Genomic DNA, 20,723 nt, shown 5'->3' with positions numbered 1-20,723 from the left:
ATCCTGTAGATTTGCTTTCTATAAACTTTGAGTACAGCACAGATGGTACTGTAGCACAGTTGGGAATGAGGGACATTAAATATTCTTGCCCAACTACATAAGCCCGGGAAAAGCTTCCCTTCCTATGTTTACACAAGCCTTAGTTTCAACTCATAAGAGAAGCCAGTTCAGTGAAATATACCTCAATCAGTCAGACTTTCATTATAAATTACACCACGGCACATAGCTGTCAGAAGCTTTTAAATTATAAACTGAAGAATAATCTTAACTATTAGGCTTAAAGATTATGTCAATAGTCATTTCCTGTACACATGAATGTTACTGAAGAAACGCATGCATTCCTGCCCTCTCAGGACCAAGAAGTATGTCCATGGGGAGGTCTGGGGATGAACTTAAATCACTTGTCTCTGTTTTTATGGCCATTAAAAACTGGGGGCCTTTTAAAACAATGTGAGGTCTAAATAAGGACTGATTTTAAACATTCTTATTTTCAAATAAGTTCTGAAGTCACTTAATTTACAACCTTTAAATGTGTGCTATTATAAGGCACCTAAATGCTTTACATACTTATCTATGTATGTCATGCATGTCAAAATGTTTAAGTTTATATTTTTTAAAGGCCCATGCAAAACTGTCCTTACTATGTGTAGCTCACCTGCACCTCTTGCTGACAGTAAGGCCCTAGACCAGAGCCCTCTTGAAACTGGGCAATAATAGCAAGTGAAAAAAGTGGGGTTCAACAGCAGGGATGTGCTACAGTCAATGAAGTCACAAAGACTCAGGCACAATTTTGCAACTGAATAACAACAACAATGGCAGAGACAGGAGAGTCAAGAGAGGGAAGAGAGGTGAGAAGCAGGAAGCTATTTCCAGATCCTCTTCTCAGAAGGAGGAGGCCTGTTCCAGCCATGTTCAGTCAGGCCACAGGTGTGATGTTCTGGGACGTACAGCAGAGACTGCCTTGAAATGAACCTGACTTCCAGCTAAGATCAATCCATCACTGCAATAAGCACCAGGCTTAGTGTTTGCCCTCAACAAACACTTGCCTTTTCTCCTCTTCACCTCAGCTCACAGTTGATGTGAAATAATAGCTAAGAAGGGCTTCCCTAGTAGCTCAGCTGGTAAAGAATCTGTCTGCAATGCAGGAGACCCCGGTTTGATCCCTGGGTTGGGAAAATCCCCTGGAGAAGGGATAGGCTACTCACTCCAGTATTCTTTGGCTTCCCTGGTGGCTCAGACAGTAAATCTGCCCACAATGCGGGAGACCTGGGTTCAATCCCTGAGTTGGGAAGATGCCCTGGAGGAGGGCATGGCAATCCACTCCAGTATTCTTGCCTGGAGAATCCCAAGGACAGAGGTGCCTAGCCGGCTGCAGTCCATGGGATCACGAACAGTCGGACATGACTGAGTGACTAATCACAGCACAGCAATAGCTAAGAAAGTACACGTAAGCAGCTCAAAACAAGTCAGGTTTGTCATTTCTGGCTGGTTAGAGGTTAAAAAAAGGGTTAAAGATGATAAGGTGAAGCGTGACTCAAAAACCCAAGAAGCTGGACTTCCCTAGTAGTCCAGTGGCAAAGAAAGCACTTGCCAGTGCAGGAGACGTGGATGCGATCCCTGATCTGGGAAGATCCTACATCCTGTGGAGCAAGTAAGCCCACGTGCCACAACTACCGAAGGCCAAGCGCTCTAGAGCCTGTGAGCCACTAGAGAAGCCACTGCAATGAGAAGCCGCGAACCACAACTAGAGAGGAACTCCTGCTTTCTGCAACTAGAGAAAGCCGAAGTGCAGCAACAAAGACACAGCACAGCCAAAAATAAAGAAATACATTTTTAAATAAATAAATAAAAACCAAGAAGCCACAAAAGAAAGGCTCGGTAATTTTGACTATGTAAAATTCATAAAACGAAAGAAAAAACATAAGGTAAAAAGACCAAAAACAAACAAACAAACAAACAAACGGGAAAAAAGCCGCAACACATGATAGCCACACCAGTAATTTCCTTTATATAATGAAGCTCTCAGAATTTAAAAAGACCAGCTACTCAGAAAAATGCCCCCAATGATATGAGTAAGAAGTTCATAAAAAGAAACCAAACACCCAGTATCTTTATGAAAAGACACACAAACTCACCTAAGATAAGAAATGTAAATTTAAAAAGCAATGAAATAAAATATTTCACCTATCTGAATGCTATAAACTATCCAATTACAAAATAAGTCCTGGGGATGTAATATACAATATGGTAAATACAGTAATATCTGTATTGTATATTTGAAAGTTGCTAAGAGAGTAGATCTTAAAAATTCTTAACACAAGAAAAAAATTATAATGTGAGGTGATAGATGTTAACTAAACTTGTGGAAATCATCTTGATATATATCATTATGTAATACCTCTTAAACTTATACATTGTGATATGTCAATTATATCTCAATAAAACTGGGAGGGAGAATGTGTAAGTGATGATGACTAATTTTTATGGTATACTAGAGTTAACTTGTTTTAACCATAATGCTTGTGTATTCATGTTTTTGATGAAAATTAATCTTTGTCATTTTTATCCTCCTGCCTTTTCTCTTCCAGGTTAAAGTAAATGGAGAAATGTGACCAAAAAAGAATGACACAAATGTAAAATACCCATTTTTAGTGAGGGTGGGGAAATGACGATTATAGCACTGTTGGAGTATCAGTTCAGTTCATTCGCTCAGTCGTGTTTGACTCTTTGCGACCCCATGAATTGCAGCACACCAGGCCTCCCTGTCCACCACCAACTCCTGGGGTTCATTCAAACTCACGTCCATCGAGTCGGTGATGCCATTCAGCCATCTCATCCTCTCTCGTCCCCTTCTCCTGCCCCCAATCCCTCCCAGCATCAGGGTCTTTTCCAATGAGTCAACTCTTTGCATGAGGTGGCCAAAGTACTGGAGTTTCAGCTTTAGCATCATTCCTTCCAAAGAACACCCAGGATTGATCTCCTTTAGAATGGACTAGTTGGATCTCCTTGCAGTCCAAGGATCTCTCAAGAGTCTTCTCCAACACCACAGTTCAAAAGCATCAATTCTTCAGCGCTCAGCTGTCTTCACAGTCCAACTCTCACATCCACACATGACCACTGGAAATACCATAGCCTTGACTAGACGGACCTTTGTTGGCAAAGTAATGTCTCTGCGTTTTAATATGCTATCTAGGTTGGTCATAACTTTACTTCCAAGGAGTAAGCGTCTTTTAATTTCATGGCTGCAAGCTTTTTAAACACAGTTTCACCATCTCTCTCTATGTTAAGTGTACATACCCTGACTTAGCAATTCTACATTAAAGAATTTGCCTAATAATACACAGTCATAAAAATATATAACAATAATTATTGTAGGTATTCATCATCTTTTGTCTCATCATCTGTAAACTTAAAAGTTTCCCCTGTCTTCTGTACTGGCTGCACTCAAGAAACCTACCAAAAGTGCAAACCTGAGGGTATAATGTACTTGATCAAATCCATTCAACGGTTCCTCATTATGTAAGAGCAGGTCTAACCCCTTAACTTGGCTTATGAAACCTCTGTCTATATCACTGCCCACAGTCCTCTACCACTGCCTATTTTACACTTTGTGTGTGTGTGTGTGTGTGCCTGTGTGCTCAGTCATGTCCAACTCTTCTTGACCCCATAGACTGTAGCCTGCCAGGCTCCCCTCTGTCCATGGGATTCTCCAGGCAAGAATATTGGAGGGAGTTGCCATTTCCTACTCCAGATGATCTTCCCGACTTAAGGATCAATCGTCATCTCTGTGTCTCCTGCATTGGCAGGTGGGTCCTTTACCACTGAGCCACCTGGGAAGCCCACCCATTTTATACTTCAGGTTATAGTAAACACACACACACACAGAGCTGTTTCATGCTTCAGTGCTTTTGTTCATCAATCATCAGTTGGTCCACAAATATTTTCTTAATACTATGGCATGCATTGTTCACTGCTTGTCATATCAGTTAGGAATTGCATTCAGCTGCTAATTAGAAAGTCTGAACCATACTGGCTTAAATAAATTAGGGCTTTCTTCTCTCCTGTAAAAGAAATCTGCAAGGAGGAGGTCCCGGGCTAGTAAGATGGCTTTGTAAATTTACCAAGGGCCAAAGCTTCTACATATTTCTCCGTTGCCAGAAGTGGGTTAAAAGGTCGCCCCTAGGTCTAAGGGAGGTATATCTATCAGTCTGGGTTTGGGATGGTATCTGCTCTTGCTCAGTTAAAAACACTCAGACTTCTTACAAGGAATTAGTGACTTTCATCACTGGGATGAAACCAACTTGAGCTGGATTTCTAGGAACAATTTCCTAAGTCATTCCATGGAACTTGGCTGCCAAAGCAGCTGAACCTTCTGCCACAACCTGTATTCTGCCTGCCCAGTGGAAGCTGACTGACTCCAGAAGCGCACAGCCTTTGCTGGGTAAAGGCCAGCACAATGGATACCTCGCAGCTTGCTTTTCTCCTCATGTAGCTCAATTTAGAATCTGGGGTTTACACAAATGTGTTTCACTGGTAGGATCTAATTCACATCCAGAATCTAAGCTGCTAAAGAGTTTTGAAATGCTATGTAATACTTAGCCTTTCAGCCTCTGACATATAGAAACAGATAAAAGGAGGCTGGGGAATCAAGCAAACAGATTGAAACAAGGGGCTTACCCCTAGAACTAGGCACATAACACAAAATCAGGGTTTCATTATCAGGGAAGAAGGCTGGGGATGGATACAGGATGGTGACAAAGAACCTGACCCAGTGTTAAGAAATCAAGGAAGACTTCCTGAGAAGGCAAAGAGGGACAAGAAGAGCATTCTAGTTATAGGAAAATCCAAGTGAAAAGAATGTGCTGCTTTGAAAGAAAGTGCCTGGGGAAGAAGGATGGGTATTTCACATATATTATCACATTTATTCCTCACAAAAATCTTAGGAATAAGTTATATTATTCCCAATTTTTAAATGAAGGAAGGCTTTGAAATGTACATTAAAGAATTTGGATTTAAGGGTAGCCATAAATCTTGCATAGAAATGCAGAGGTATTGGGTATCAAGGAGCTATTCATAAGCAGAAAGAAAAGTACAAATTTCCAAACAACATAAAACCCCATACCTACAACTAAAAAATAAAACAGACTGAGAAAAGTTATTGGCAATGCATGTGACTGTTAACTGACAAAAGATTAGTATCCAGAATATAGAAAGAAATCCCATAAATCAAATTTTTTAAATTATAGATACTTCAGTAAAAAACTGGTCAAAGCTCTGAAGGCTATGATTTACAGAAGAGAAAACCCAAATGATTAACAATGTGAAAAAAATTAAGAGAAAAAACATAAAATTATGTTTTCAACCTCATAGCAAGTGCAAATTAAAATAACAGTTAACACCATTTCATATTTATCATATTGACAAAATTGTTTAAATTCTGAAAACAAGGATATAGAGCAACTATTTGGAAAGCAACTGACTATTAAGTATGAAGATGAATTTATCCTTAGATCCTTAAACCCAGCAGTTCAGCCTCTAGAGACTATGGTGTGTTAGGAAAGCTAGTTGTTAATTATTCAAGTATTCAGGTATCTTGTGAGCCAGTTGTTAGTAGCTTGAAATCACCATGATATATTAACAGCATTGTTATTTTCGTCGTTTCTCCTTCGTGACCCCATGGGCTATAGCCCGCCAGGCTCCTCTGTCCATGGGATTTTTCAGGCAAGAATATTGGAGTGGGTTGCCACTTCCTTCCCCAGGGGATCTTCCCCACCCAGGGATCAAACTCACGTCTTCTGCGTTGCAGGTGGATTCTTTACTGCTGCAGCACCAGGGAGGTCCAATTAACAGCATGGATATCTGCAAATGCTACAAATAAGGGTTTTGTTTCGGGGGGAGTTGGGTTTTACTCTTTTCTTGTTGTTTTGAGCTTTTATTTACCAAAACACCAGCAGACATAGAGAAATTCATGCCTACGTACAAGGAGACATCATAGGAAAAAACATTCAGAATCTCCACTGTATTTATGTTTAATGAGGTGTTAATTTCAGGACATAATCATATTAGATCATCACAGAGGTACAATAACATCATACTTTAACCTTAGTTTGAATTTTTCAGTTCCACATTCTCTATTCTCTATGTAGTCATTCTTAAACAATTTTTGTTTAAACAGTAAGGAAAGTATATTATTTCACATAAGAAGAAGCTGGAGAGGCTTCCTGGTTGCTTAACTTGCTGACTATTTTTAAGTTGCTTGGTTCCTTCCCTTCCCATTTTGCCATCAACGGAAGCTCCCCTCATTTAACAAAAGGGCTGTGGCGATGCCAGGAATTCTTTCACTGATGATCGATGGTGATCATATGCAGGGGATGAAAAGCTGCTTCTTCCCACATGTGCCTTTTCATCAAAGAACAAAACTTTCCCTGAATTCCCCTAGCAGACTTCCCCTCAGGTCCCATTGGTCAGCTTGAATAATTTAAATTTTAATTCCATTACATTCAGAATTTGTCATAGGATTGAAGTAGTTGTTTGCAAGCCTTACATAAAAGTTAAATTTTTAAACAGAAAAGGAAAACCCTAGAGTCTCACACTGACAATTAAAGCCACTCATTATTTTAGATCCGGGCAAAAATCGTAAGTAATTTAGGTAATTTTCACTGAAATTATCTCAGTAAAGTTCATGTACTTCAAGTGTTTAAGAATCAACTTTCATTCAGATCAGTGCCCTATTTTCTGACAATTTAATGTATTTTTCACAGATTTAGAACTTTAACCTTGACGAGAGGTATAAATGCTATGATTATCTTAATGTCAATATTATGTTTAAAAATAATCTTGCTGGAGGTAAAAGGATCATATATATGAAAGTCATGCAGTTATGACTAGGGTCATTTACATTTCTCTTGCTTAACTCTATTTTGACATGCTTACCATTGAGCCAGGGAAAGCACAAGCATATGGTTATTATAGCCACTTCCTTCCAGTTCCAACCTCATTTTCTGCTGCAAACATCGAGGGGAACCAGGTTCTCTGAGTCATTCACTAATATGAAAAAGACTGAAGGCCAAATGTATTAATTTACTAATGAGATTTACATGTGGAAGTGCAGATGATAGATTCTGACAGCTTCTAAGGAAATAATACCCTGTATGCCCTGAATCCACATATATGTCTACCAAATGTAAACTTTCTAAGATAATCCAAGTTATACTGTCAAAAAATAGCTTTTTTTTTTTAAGTTACATTTGGATAAACCGTTATATTTAGGGATTCCCAGGTGGCACAGTGGTAAAGAATCCACCTGCCAATGCAGGAGACGCAAGAGATGAGGATTCAATTTCTAGATCGGGAAGATCCCCTGCAGGAGGAAATGGCAACTCATTCCGGTATTCTTGCCTGGAAGATTCCATGGACAGAGGAGCTTGGCAGGCTACAGTCCATGGGATTGCAAAGATTCGGACACAACTGAACACACGCGTGCACACATATCATATAAACCATGAAACTTTCCCTTTGAAGTGGTTTTAGTTATATTTGCAACTGGCAGCATTAACTCACTTCAGCAACCTAGAGACTGGCAACCTCTAAGATGGTGCTCTTTGCTGGAGAATACTGAACACTTGTCATGATGTTAAGAAGGGAATGATGGCTGAAGGGGGCAAATCTTCAAATAGAAAGGGGGCAAATAGAAATGGTATATTTTTGCAGTCAGAATAGAAAATGTACTATTTTAATAATTTTTCAACTTACTTTAATTATAAAATTGCATACACACAGTAAATATCCAAACAGTAGTGAACAATATACAAAAAATTAAAATATCACTTTCCCTCCAAAACCAACTAGAGACATACATTGCCAACATTCCTTCTGAACCTCTCAAAAATATATATATAGTCAAATAAATGTATGTTCCTTTTATGTAGGAAAAAATAGGATTTTACTAAACACCTTCTGCATCTAGTTTTTAAAATTTAACATATCTTGAAATAATTTCCAAATCAAATACAGATCCATTTATTTATTCAATCAATAGCTATTTATTAAATGCTAGAGACTATATTAGGTACTAGGAATAAAATGGTCAGCAAAACATACTACATGTTTCCTCTCACAGAATGTATATTTCAGTGAGGGCAGCAAAAGTATAGAATTTCTTTTTTTTTTTTTAATGTAACTACAGATTATGAAGGAAACAAAAAGGGATATGTTTTACAGTGGACCCACTTCAAATAAGTGGCTCAGTCAGTAAAGAATCCACTTGCAGTGAAGGACATCTCTTGCACTGTAGGAGTGAGTGAGTTAAAGCTGCTCAGTTGCCTCTGACTCTTTTCGACCCCATGGACTGTATAGTCCACGAAATTCTCCAGGGCAGAATACTGGAGTGGATAGTCATTCCCTTCTCCAGGGCAGGGGATCTTCCCAACCCAGGGACTGAACCCAGATCTCCCACACTGAAGGTGGATCCTTTACTAGCTGAGCCACCAGGGAAGCCCAAGAATACTGGAGTAGGTAGTCTATCCCTTCTCCAGTGCATCTTCCCAACCGAGGAATCAAAACGGGGTCTTCTGCATTGCATGTGTATTCTCTACCAGCACTGCAGGAGACCTGGGTTCAATCCCTGGGTTGGGAAGATCCCTGAAGAAGGAAATGGCAACTCACTCCAGTATTCTTGCCTGGGAAATCCCATGGACAGAGCATGGCAGGCTGCAGTCCATGGGGTTGCCAGAGTTAGACACAACTTAGCGACTAAACCACCACCACCACCACCACACTTTAGATAGGAAGGGCAAGTATGGCCTCACTGAAAAATTGACCTAGAAGCTAAGATGGAAGAAAGTAGTTAGTCACTCAAAAAACTGGGATAAGAGAATTCCAGGCAAGAGCAAATGCCTTGAGATGTGGAAGTTGTTTGCCACATTCTAAAAACTAAGAGTCGGGCAGGGTGATTGGTGTGCAGCAAGAGAAGGGAAACAAAAGATGAGGTGAGTCATGTGAAGTGCAGAAATTTTTTCCTCTAAAATATTTTTAAAATTTTAGTTGTAATGTTATAAAATATGCATAACATAAACTTACCATTTTAACAATTTTTAAGTGTATAGTTCAATGAGATTAAGAACATTCTCAGGGCTTCCCAAGTGGCGCTAAAGAACATGCCTGCCAATGCTGGAGACTTATGAGACACGGGTTCGATCCCTGGGTCAGGAAGATCCCCTGGAGGAGGGCATGGTAACCCACTCCAATATTCTTGCTTGGAGAGTCCCATGAACAGAGGAGTCTGACGGGCTACGGTCCATAGGTCGCAAAGAGTCAGACAGGACTGAAGCGACTTCACACAGTCACAATTTGTTTTGCTAGGTTTAGATTTTCATACCATGTTTTTTTGAGGCAAACATATCCTGCCCTGGGTTTTGTATCAATTTCTTAGGATTTGTTACCCAAGAATTCCAAGAACAGAGATCTGGCAGCAATAAAGAGGTGTTCATTTGGGGTGTGTTGGGACTGCAGCCTGGAGAGACAGAGCTCCAAGAAGTGCTTGAATTATGTTCTACCACACTGCAACGTGGGGGAAGCTCATAAAGGCAGAAAATCACAAGATTACATAAATTGTCAATAATTAGGACTGGAGTTGGCAAGAAATAAGGGTGCTTGCCAATATCCGCTGGATCATCAAAAAAAGCAAGAGAGTTCCAGAAAAACATTTATTTCTGCTTTATTGACTATGCCAAAGCCTTTGACTGTGTGGATCACAAGAAACTGTGGAAAATTCTGAAAGAGATGGGAATACCAGACCACCTGACCTGCCTCTTGAGAAACCTGTATGCAGGTCAGGAAGCAACAGTTAGAACTGGATGTGGAACAACAGACTGGTTCCAAATAGGAAAAGGAGTACGTCAAGGCTGTATATTGTCACCCTGCTTATTTAACTTATATGCAGAGAACATCATGAGAAACGCTGGGCTGGAAGAAGCACAGGCTGGAATCAAGATTGCCAGGAGAAATATCAATAACCTCAGATATGCAGATGACATCACCCTTATGGCAGAAAGTGAAGAGGAACTAAAAGCCTCTTGATGAAAGTGAAAGTGGAGAGTGAAAAAGTTGGCTTAAAGCTCAACATTCAGAAAACTAAGATCATGGCATCTGGTCCCATCACTTCATGGGAAATAGATGGGAAACAGTGGAAACAGTGTCAGACTTTATTTTTGGGGGCTCCAAAATCACTGCAGATGGTGATTGCAGCCATGAAATTAAAAGACGCTTACTCCTTGGAAGAAAAGTTATGACCAACCTAGACAGCATACTGAAAAGCTGAGACATTACTTTGCCAGCAAAGGTCCGTCTAGTCAAGGCTATGGTTTTTCAGTGGTCATGTATGGATGTTGAGAGTTGGGCTGTGAAGAAGCTGAGCGCCGAAGAATTGATGCTTTTGAACTGTGGTGTTGGAGAAGACTCTTGAGAGTCCCTTGGACTGCAAGGAGACCCAACCAGTCCATTCTAAAGGAGATCAGCCCTGGGTGTTCTTTGGAAGGAATGATGCTAAAGCCGAAACTCCAATACTTTGGCCACCTCATGCAAAGTGTTGACTCATTGGAAAAGACCCTGATGCTGGGAGGGATTGTGGGCAGGAGAATGGGACGACAGAAGATGAGATGGCTGGATGGCATCACCGACTAGATGGACATAAGTCGGAGTAAGCTCTGGGAGTTGGTGATGGACAGGGAGGCCTGACGTGCTGCGATTCATGGAATCGCAAAGAGTCGAACACGACTGAGCGACTGAACTAAACTCAACTGCACCCCTCAGCTCTCGCAGTACACCCGCCGCACCGCAAACACGCGCCGGCTGAGGGGCGGGGGCCACGGCCGGAAGGGGCGGGGCCAGGCCTGGAGTGTCAGAGCGCCAACCCAGGCCCCCGCGCTTTCTTTTCCGCTTGGCCGCAGGAGAAAGAAGGGCTCTGAGGCTCCGTCTGCTTTACGGGCGTGGCGGCAACGCCCGCGGACACGTCTCCCCGCTCTTCCAGGGGGGAAGGCCTCGCGGAGTTAGGTCATTTTCTTATTTCTCCCGGGAACCCGACTCCGTGCCAGAGTCTGTAGGTCGGCCTCGGGCCCCTCCGCCTTGTGTGTCCTGCCCCTGGATCCCCATCCCGGTGGCCTCCGTCCATTGCTGGGCACAGCCCAGCGGTCGGCGCGGCCTCGGCCTCCAAGACATCCCAGGAGGCCATCTTCCCCTCCCCCACCCGGTTGACGCCGCCTCGAGCTCTCCTCTGTGCCTTCTGCTCAATCGCATTTTGTGAGTAACCGTTACCTGTGAGTTTTAGCCGACCCTTGTTACTAAAAGCCGATTTCGACTGTTCTCAGCTCAGACTAACGAAGGGCCTTTTGCCATTCTCTGGGTTCCGAGGCGGGTGGCCTCGCGCCCAGCCCAGGCCTCGACCGGAGGGAGCCCTTTTGTATCCCAAGTAAAGCTTTGTGTGCGGCCTTTCGGCTTCGGGGCCCCTTAAATGTTCGCTCATTTACCCTTTCTAAGGAAACGTTCTGTAAAGGGGGAAGGGATTACCTCTTAAATCTTAAGGCAATCTTAACTTGGCTGGACTTTTCGGTTGGTTTTAAAACTTTTTAACGCGGCACGGTTAACCTGCTAACAATGAGTTCTGGGCTCTGCGCAGTGGCGCAATGTAGCCATTTGTTCCTGGATCTTCTTTGTAAATAGACTCTAGAGACGTGACACTGAATTTGGAGAACAGTTCGTAGGGATTAGAAGCCCTTTAGGCTATAAATGCCGGCTGTAGCCTTAGATGCTTGGATTTACGTAAAGATGTGTATTCTGAACTTGATACAGAAGAAACTGGTCGAGAGCTGGAAGACTTTTTGTCTGTTTAAAAGCATAGTTATAAGTGCTCGTCAATGAGACTTAGTATAGTCAGGTGTTTTGGTTTATTCCCTCCCCCCCGATATGAAATACGCGTTTTTTCATCTCAAACAATCCCAACAGTTAACTTTCACCACGGCAAATGTGATGGCTTGAAGTAGCTTATATTTGGCATTTCAGTCATTCTTTTTGAGGCATTGTGACTGGAACCCTATTTTCATTGCTAAGTATTGGAATTTTTAAAAACTTTACAAAATAACCGTTTGATTAAAATTTTGATAATTTATGTAAGTCCTTAATAACTAAGGCTTCCCAGGTGGCACAGTGGTAAAGAATCCCTGGGTCGGGAAGATCCCATGGAGTAAAATATGGCAACCCACTCCAGTATTCTCTGGAAAATTCTATGGACAGAGGAGCCAGGCGGCTTACAGTATGTGGGGTCGTGAACAGTTGAACACGACCAAGCAACTAACACACACAAACATAATAAATACACAAGAGTCCAGTGATCCATTTAAGAACTGGAGTATTATTAATACCATAACATCCATTTGCTTCCCTATCCCATTCCTTTCTTTCTATCCCATGCCTTCTGAGGTGCCCATCATCTGGGATTTTGTGTCCAAACTTGGGTTTTTTTGAGAGGAGTAGAGTGGAGAGCAGTTTTATACATATATATCCTTAAGTGTTGGTTGTTTTAGGCCATAAATAGAACCTGTATGTAGTTGTCAGAAGTGTTATGAATCATATATTAAACTGAAGTTTTCCAAGTTGAAAATACTCATAACCAGTAGTTTGTGTTCTTAATATTATGTGAAATATCTCAGCATTTCAAGACTTGAAAGTGATAAATTGTTTCGCAAGGCCCAGCATTTGTAATGTCCTCATAAATCATTTCCAGTAGCTGTCTGGTTCAATGATTTATCCTCTTGGGGTTCTAGGGGACATGATCTGTGGCCCTGACCGTGCCCTTTGCAGTACATAAATATGCTTTCAGGCAATGTGGGATTTAATTCTACAGGACTGTATCCAGTAATGATGTCAACATCATGTATCTCTGCTCTGAAATTATATTAGAGCTGCCGTAATAATGTTTTTAGTTAGACATCTGCACACGTGTTTTTATATATCTAACCTTTAACCTGGCCCACCTCATCCATGTCAAGCTCTGAGACAGAAAAGCAATGGTTAAGTACTCATTAGGACCATCATGTCTTAAAATCTGTGCTGCCACAGTAAAAGAACATCATAAGTACATCCATCATTTTTACCTATGCTAATGAATCCATTTCCAGCTTGGAAAAATCATTTATGGATTTATTAGGGCCTAACCAATCAAAAGGATCAAGACATACCCAAGTCATTATAGGTATTAAACTGGGAGCCTTATCAGTTTTGATTACCAAAAAAAGTATAATTAAGCAGCAAGCACATTCTTTTGCTCCTTTTAGTTCAGTCGCTCAGTTGTGTCTGACTCTTTGCAACCCCATGAATTGTAGCATGCCAGGCCTCCCTGTCCACCACCAACTCCCGGAGTTCACTCAGACTCAGGTCCATCGAGTCGGTGATGCCATCCAGCCATCTCATCCTCTCTCGTCCCCTTCTCCTCCTGCCCCCAATCCCTCCCAGCATCAGAGTCTTTTCCAATGAGTCAACTGTTTGCATGAGGTGGCCAGAGTATTGGAGTTTAGCTTTAGCATCAGTCCTTCCAATGAACACCCAGGACTGATCTCCTTTAGGATGGACTGGTTGGATCTCCTTGCAGTCCAAGGGACTCTCAAGAGTCTTCTCCAACACCACAGTTCAAAAGCATCAATTCTTCGGCGCTCAGCTTTCTTCACAGTCCAACCCTCACAGCCATACATTTCCACTGGAAAAACCATAGCCTTGACTAGACGGACCTTTGTTGGCAAAGTAATGTCTCTGCTTTTGAATATGCTATCTATGTTGGTCATAACTTTCCTTCCAAGGAGTAAGCGTCTTTTAATTTCATGGCTGCGATCACCATCTGCAGAGATTTTGGAGCCCAAAAACACAAAGTCTGACACTGTTTCCACTGTTTCCCCATCTATTTGCCACGAAGTGATGGGACCAGATGCCATGATCTTAGTTTTCTGAATGTTGAGCTTTAGGCCAACTTTTTCACTCTCCTCTTTCACTTTCATCAGGAGGCCCTTTAGTTCCTCTTCACTTTCTGCCATAAGGGTGGTGTCATCTGCATATCTGAGGTTATTGATATTTCTCCTGGCAATCTTGATTCCAGCTTGTGCTTCTTCCAGTCCTTTAGAGGTGTGTTAAACAGCGGAAGATTACTCCACTTGTTAGTGTTTCTTATTAAAAGTTGATTGCGAGTCAGAAAGATTGTAAGTTTTTCTTTTTTTTTCTTAAATGGTTCTTGATGAGTATGGGGAAAAGAGCCTACTTGTCCATACTAGATATAAGATGCCAAACAGATACAAGTGCAAATGAGAATTCACGATGAAATATATGTAATTTCTAGGTGCAGCAGTGCCTATGAGTTGAAGATGAAGATCATTGTGATAAATGTTTTCCAAAAACCTGTCACAGAAGATGGCTGTGAAAACACCAGGAGGACTGCTGCACATGTAACAAGGTACCAAAAGTTATAATGTTAAGTTGTGTGCTTTTTTTGTGTGTGTGTATGGTATTGTTCCTGAGGCACAATACCAGAATATTTAATAACTGGCACAGTGATGACAAATTACTTTTTGCCGTTTACCCAGCTGAGGGTATCTTTGAAGAAATAACTTTAAGACTGAGATGCCAGTAATATATATTATGTGAATTACTCAAATCTAATGCAGTTTTTTATTAAAAAGGTTAAACTGTTCTTTTCAGCAGATAAGTACCTGCAAATGAATGTTCAAGTGCTTAGCAGTGGTGCTTAAAAACTTCATTACCTCAAGTAAGTGATGATGATTTGTCATGCAGCCACATCTGTTGACAATTTGAAAGTATCTGAAAACTCCAAAAAGCTGAGGCCATTTCCTTTCCTGTTTAAGGTGCCTTTGTGTGTCAGGTGTGTGACTTTCAAGTTTTGAGTATGGAATGATTTTCACTGTTGGTTTCTGGTTTCTCCCCCAGAGGTGTGGCATACGACGTTTTCGAAGGAAAAATGAAGAGTTGTTCAAGAAGACGTGCATTAAAGCAAGTGACAAAAATTACAATTTTATATAACGGTCATCTCACAATAAATTATGCAGAAAAATACATCTTCGAATGATTTTAATTGCTGGTCAATAAAGTCTGTTCTCTTTAAAATATATCAGGTCTTTAAATAGCTTCATTTTCATAGTTACTGGTCAGACTTGTTTTTAAAGTACTTTAGGGATACTATATTCTTGTCAATAACCAGCTCCTCTGGATAGTGATTCCTTTTGAAGTGGCAGGTGGCTGGCAGCTGGGGAGACATTTTTAGTACATCCAGTTCTCACTCCCCTTTTTTGCCTTAGGGGGTTTCTGCAGAGGTTAATCACTATGTACTAGATAACTGAGGGCCTCCCCTTTCAGAACCTCTGTGTATCTGAAAAACAAGCACAGTTGCCCCTTGAATGACAAAGGGGTTTAGGGGCCCCAACCCTTCTCAGCATCAAACATCCAAGTATAGCTTTATAGTCCACCCTTTGTATCCAAGGTTCCACATCCTCCGGTTCAGTAAGCTGTAGATTGTATAGTATAGTATGTATTTACTGAAAAAAAAAAAAAACCCACCCTGTATGTGGTGGAGTCATGTAGTTCAAACATGTGTTCAAAGGTATACTAGTTGAAATTTTCTCAACTCCTTAAATGACGCCTTACAAGTAAAGGTTTCACCTGTGACCTACAGATTTTTTTAAATTTTAATTTTATTCTTGGTTTGCTTTTACATTTATGAATTAAAAAGGGATCTGGGAGTTAATCTAAGGAAAATTACAATTTTTCCTAATTCTAGTATACATACTAGTATGCTCGATTAAAGCAAGTAGTGACAGTCCAGTCTGTCCAGGGCATGTGAATTTGACAACAACTGAAATCCTACCAAGATGATCTAAATTTAGCTGAATCTTATTTTTCCCCTTTTGTGTCCCACAGTACATTAAATCCTTGCTTTTATCAGGGTTATAATTTCAGTTTGGTAAATCAGTATAAAGTGTACAGCAATATCTTTATAATGCCTTACCATCAGGGGTGACATTTGAAAACAATTTTCGCCTGTATTTGATACTAGTCCTTTTCATCAACAGAATCTGAACACTTCACAATTAATTGTAAAGAGGATGCCATTTTATAGATCCTAGTTTTATAAAGAAATGTGTTTTGCCTTCATCTATCTCATAAGGAACGAAAAACAAACCTAAATACATAAACCACAAAGTAAAGTCTAATTTGTGATATATACATTTTTCTTAAAGATGAGGTTTGCCTTCTGAAAACACTATAGTCTCTGACACTAGTGGATATTCAATAAATATAGCTGAATGAATGGCTAGGAAGTAAAATAATAAATGATGAGTCAAAGTCCTCTAGACAGTGAGAGCTGTCTACCTTCATGGTTAAGCTCCATGAAGTACCCATTTCTACAAAATGATGTGTGATAGTGTCTTGGTTGATAAGGTGGCAATTTTGTGATGACATTTTCCTTTTAGTGAGTACTCTTTTACTAAAACTTTGAAAAGGTTTTGGGGATTTTATAAGTATATTTTCTCATCATGTCCCTACCTTTTCAGAGTAGATATCGTCCCTCTAAAAATGAAGACAGGGTTTGAAAATTGGTTTGTTTGCATTTTGGTATCTTGCAACTGGGTTTAAGGAGCCAGTTACTGCTCCTCAATTCAGTGTAACTTTTTTTTCATTTAACCTGGTTTAAAAATGGAAAATTTCCAAAGCCATTTCTTATCCTAAAATTAGGGTTTCTAAAACAATGTAATAGACATGACAATATCTAGTAAAGCATGAAAAGTTCTTAAATTGAAGGTTTTTGGTTATATAAATGCTGTTGTTTACCCATCAATTTGTCAAGTTCACAAATTAAAAAATGGTTTTAACTTTGAATGCAAATATTTAAAGTGTTACTGCCATCTTGAGACAAATAGAGGGAACTACACAAAAACAAAACTTACCTTTTTTTTTCATTTCTTAGTTTGTAACATTCTTTATATTTTAATCTGTGGGCCACTGGTATACTAGGCTAACCAGAAGTTGGTTTTTTTTTTAATAAAATTCTAACATAAATTTCTGCTGCTGGCTTTGAGATTTGGATTAGTGTTTATTCCATTACCAATTTGAAGAAATATTTTATATTTTTTAAGATGACATTCTAATGTATCCTACACAATGTAGGTACATTCTAATGTACGTACACACAAGATTGCCTTCCATTATTTAAAAAGGAATGAAGAAAAAAATTTCCTCAGACTGCCTATTCATCACTAGCAAAAATAGCTGTCCCAGGTCCATATGTGGCAATAAACTGCTGGAGCTGTTGTTGGCACTCAGTCAGAAAGACATCCCTTTGCTCTAAATATTCTTCATTATACTGTTCAAATGGAAACACTGCATTTGGAGCAACACAAAATACAGCGGCCCCTAAGTGAAGAAGGAGAAAGTAAAAATGAGAAATACTTCAAATGCTAAATGTAAAGGCATACTTTTAACAAAAAAGTTTATGCCTGCATTCAGGTTGCTAGGCAGAAAAACAATAATTGGTATTGATTTCACTTTAAGCCTCAAATGGGCAGTTGCACTGCCTGAAAAACCTGTTTCTCTTCTAGCACACTCTATCTCCCCCCGCCCCCACCAATGACTGTTATATTCCATTCTGTTCCCCTCAAACCGAGGCCTTTACCTTCACACATGCTCTAGATCCTATCTTCTCTCACCTTTTGAAAGACTTCACACTTCTTTCTATAATATCATTAGTTTACTTTCTACTGCACATCATATGAACTATTATCTTCCATCTTAAAAAACCCCTTCCTGGACCACACATCCTTCTCTAGCTAATACTCTTCATCTTCATAGTCAAACATCTCAAAGTTTGTGTGTGCTATCTCCATAGCCTCACTTCCTACCCCACCCAAATCCCAGCTCCATCGAAACAGCTCGAATCATGACCATCCACAACCTCTAGATGCCAAATCTGATCTTATTCAAATTCTCAACACATGATACAGTTGACCACTCCACTCCTTTATTGAAAGACTTTTTTCTTGACTTCTCTAATACAACTGCTTCTCAGTCTCATTAGTTAGCTCCTCCCCCTCAACTTCTTTTGTAAATACTGGGATTCTTCAAAGGCAGTCCTGTGGTTCTCTGTATAGTTTCTCTCTCAGTGATTTCATCCACTCCATGGCTTTGAGTACCATCTCTGTACTGATGATACCTAAATTATATTTTTAGTTTAAAACTCTCTTCTAAACCCCAGATTATTATATCTTTCTATTGATATCTCTCTAGGATGTCTTAAACTTGTACATATAATTTGATTCTCCACCCAAGACGCTTACTCCTTGGAAGAAAAGTTATGACCAACCTAGATAACATATTCAAAAGCAGAGACATTACTTTGCCGACTAAGGTCCATCTAGTCAAGGCTATGGTTTTTCCAGTGGTCATGTATGGATGTGAGAGTTGGACTGTGAAGAAGGCTGAGCGCCGAAGAATTGATGCTTTTGAACTGTGGTGTTGGAGAAGACTCTTGAGAGTCTTGGACTGCAAGGAGATCCAACCAGTCCATTCTGAGGGAGATCAGCCCTGGGATTTCTTTGGAAGGAATGATGCTAAAGCTGAAACTCCAGTACTTTGGCCACCTCATGCAAAGAGTTGACTCATTGGAAAAGACTTTGATGCTGGGAGGGATTGGGGGCAGGAGAAGAAGGGGACAACTGAGGATGAGATGGCTGGATGGCATCACTGACTCGATGGACACGAGTCTGAGTGAACTCCAGGAGTTGGTGGTGGACAGGGAGGCCTTGGCGTGCTGCGATTCATAGGGTCGCAAAGAGACTGAGTGACTGAACTGTACTGTAACTGTACCCCTGACCCAACAAGCTAGGTTTTGAAGAGGTGGAGGAACCAGAGATCAAATTGCCAGCATCCGCTGGGTCATCAAAAAAGCAAGAGAGTTCCAGAAAAACATCTATTTCTGCTTCACTGACTATGCTAAAGCCTTTGACTGTGTGGATCACAAAAACTGTGAAAAATTCTTAAAATGATGGGAATACCAGACCACTTTACCTGCCGCCTCAGAAACCTGTATGCAGGTTGAGAAGCAACAGTTAGAACTGGACATGGAACAACAGACTGGTGCAAAATTGAGAAAGGAGTACAACAAGGCTGTATATTGTCATCCTGCTTATTTAACTTCTATGTAGAGTACATTATGTGAAATGCTGGGCTGGAAGACACACAAGCTGGAATAGAAATTTCTGGGATAAATATCAATAACAGATATGCAGATGATACCATTAATGGCAGAAAGCAAAGAGGAACTAAAGAGCCTCTTGATGAGAATGAAAAAGCTGGCTTGAAAGTCAACAGTCAAAAAGCTAAGTACATGGCATCCGGTCCTATCACTTCCTGACAAATAGAAGGGGGAAAACTGGAAGCAGTGACTGATTTTATTTTCTTGGGCTCCAAAATCACTGCATATGGTAACTGCAGCCATGAAATTAAAAGACGCTTGCTCTTTGGGAAAAAAAGCTGTGACAAACCTAGACACCATATTAAAAAACAGAGACATCACTTTGCCAACAAAGGTCCATATAGTCGAAGCTATGGTTTTTCCAGTAGTCAGGTACAGATGTGAGAGCTGGATCATAAAGAAGGCTGAGTGCCAAAGAACTGATGCTTTCAAATTGTTGTGTTGGAGAAGACTCGAGAGTCCCTTGGACTGCAAGGAAATCAAACCAGTCAGTCCTAAAGGAAATCAACCCTGAATATTTATTGGAAGGACTGTTGCTGAAGCTCTAATACTTTGGCCACCTGATGAGGAGCCATCTCATTGGAAAAGACCCTGATGCTGGGAAAGACTGAAGGCAAAAGGAGAAGGGGGTAGCAGAGGATGAGATGGTTAGATAGCATCACCAACTCAATGGACATGAACCTGAACAAACTTCAAGAGAGAATGGAGGACAGAGGAACCTGGCATCCTACAGTCCATGGGGTTGCAAAGAGTCAGACTTGACTTAGGGATGGAACAGCAACAACAACTGGACCCAAGCTTTTCTCTTTCTTTCTAGTCTTGGTAAATGGCAACATGATTCACTCAGTTGCTCAAGGCAGAAACCTGAGAGTTTTCTTGAATTCTTCCTTCTCCCCACTGCCCCAACTCCTAAATCCAGTTCACAAGCACAGGTATTGGTTTTTGCATCCTAGAAAAACATCCATGAGTAGGGCTTATTTTCCTATCTTTAAAGTAACACTTAATGGAGTTCTTAACATCATTTTGCTTAAGACTTAGAAAAGAATATACCTAACTGACACTCATTATGGAAACAAAAAGTAACTAAAGGAAAAACTTCACATAGCTTTATTTCCCTCAACAAAAGCTTTATTAAATGCTTCAGTAAAGTCTTGATAGATAGTTATCAAGTGAAAATAGCCATATTCAGTCACAGGAGTCCTGAACATTGTAGTACCATAGTTCTACAACAAATTCAAATTCAAATTCAAAAACATACATTTTTATCTTCTTACTGAAATCTAGTTTTGACTTAACATTTTGATGGTGATAGTTTGTCACAGTAAAATTGGCAGCATTTTTTCTTCATAGTACATAATGTCTTAAATTTTATCAAGTATATTTTAAAATACAGAATAAGAATTTAAAGATAAAGCAAATTACAAAC

General features: G+C 40.3%; 2 protein-coding genes and 1 non-coding gene across 3 annotated transcripts in view; 2 read left to right on the top strand and 1 right to left on the bottom strand.

The window, feature by feature from the left end:
• Positions 1–7,647: 7,647 nt before the first annotated feature.
• Positions 7,648–15,158, top strand: LOC121820309 (uncharacterized). Its single transcript, XM_042254058.1, has 4 exons — positions 7,648–7,696; positions 10,854–11,295; positions 14,375–14,488; positions 14,980–15,158. Exons 1-4 carry the CDS (start codon positions 7,648–7,650, stop codon positions 15,116–15,118), a joined length of 744 nt encoding a protein of 247 aa, XP_042109992.1. The 3' UTR covers positions 15,119–15,158.
• Positions 14,375–20,723, bottom strand: part of MCMDC2 (minichromosome maintenance domain containing 2) — a 43,972-nt gene continuing 37,623 nt past the window's right edge. Inside the window, exon 14 of the mRNA XM_015097792.4 lies at positions 14,375–17,460. Coding sequence (XP_014953278.1) covers positions 17,294–17,460 — 167 coding nt within the window. The 3' untranslated portion in view covers positions 14,375–17,293. The remainder of the gene's footprint in view (positions 17,461–20,723) is intronic.
• On the top strand, positions 14,577–14,663 carry LOC114116491 (small nucleolar RNA SNORD87). Its single transcript, XR_003590395.1, has one exon. It is a non-coding gene; the product is annotated as a small nucleolar RNA SNORD87 (small nucleolar RNA).

This window comes from Ovis aries, chromosome 9 (assembly GCF_016772045.2).
Source record: "Ovis aries strain OAR_USU_Benz2616 breed Rambouillet chromosome 9, ARS-UI_Ramb_v3.0, whole genome shotgun sequence".
In the NCBI taxonomy this organism is placed as follows: Eukaryota; Metazoa; Chordata; class Mammalia; order Artiodactyla; family Bovidae; genus Ovis; species Ovis aries.
This window is presented reverse-complemented; position numbering and strand designations above follow the sequence as displayed.

Coding starts and splice junctions, on each gene's coding strand:
- LOC121820309 (XM_042254058.1), top strand. CDS start 7,648: ATGGCTGAAGGGGGCAAATCTTCAAATAGAAAGGGGGCAAATAGAAAT. Junction 7,697..10,853: donor AAAGGGGGCAAATAGAAATG/GTATATTTTTGC, acceptor GCGCCGGCTGAG/GGGCGGGGGCCACGGCCGGA. Junction 11,296..14,374: donor CTTCTGCTCAATCGCATTTT/GTGAGTAACCGT, acceptor TGTAATTTCTAG/GTGCAGCAGTGCCTATGAGT.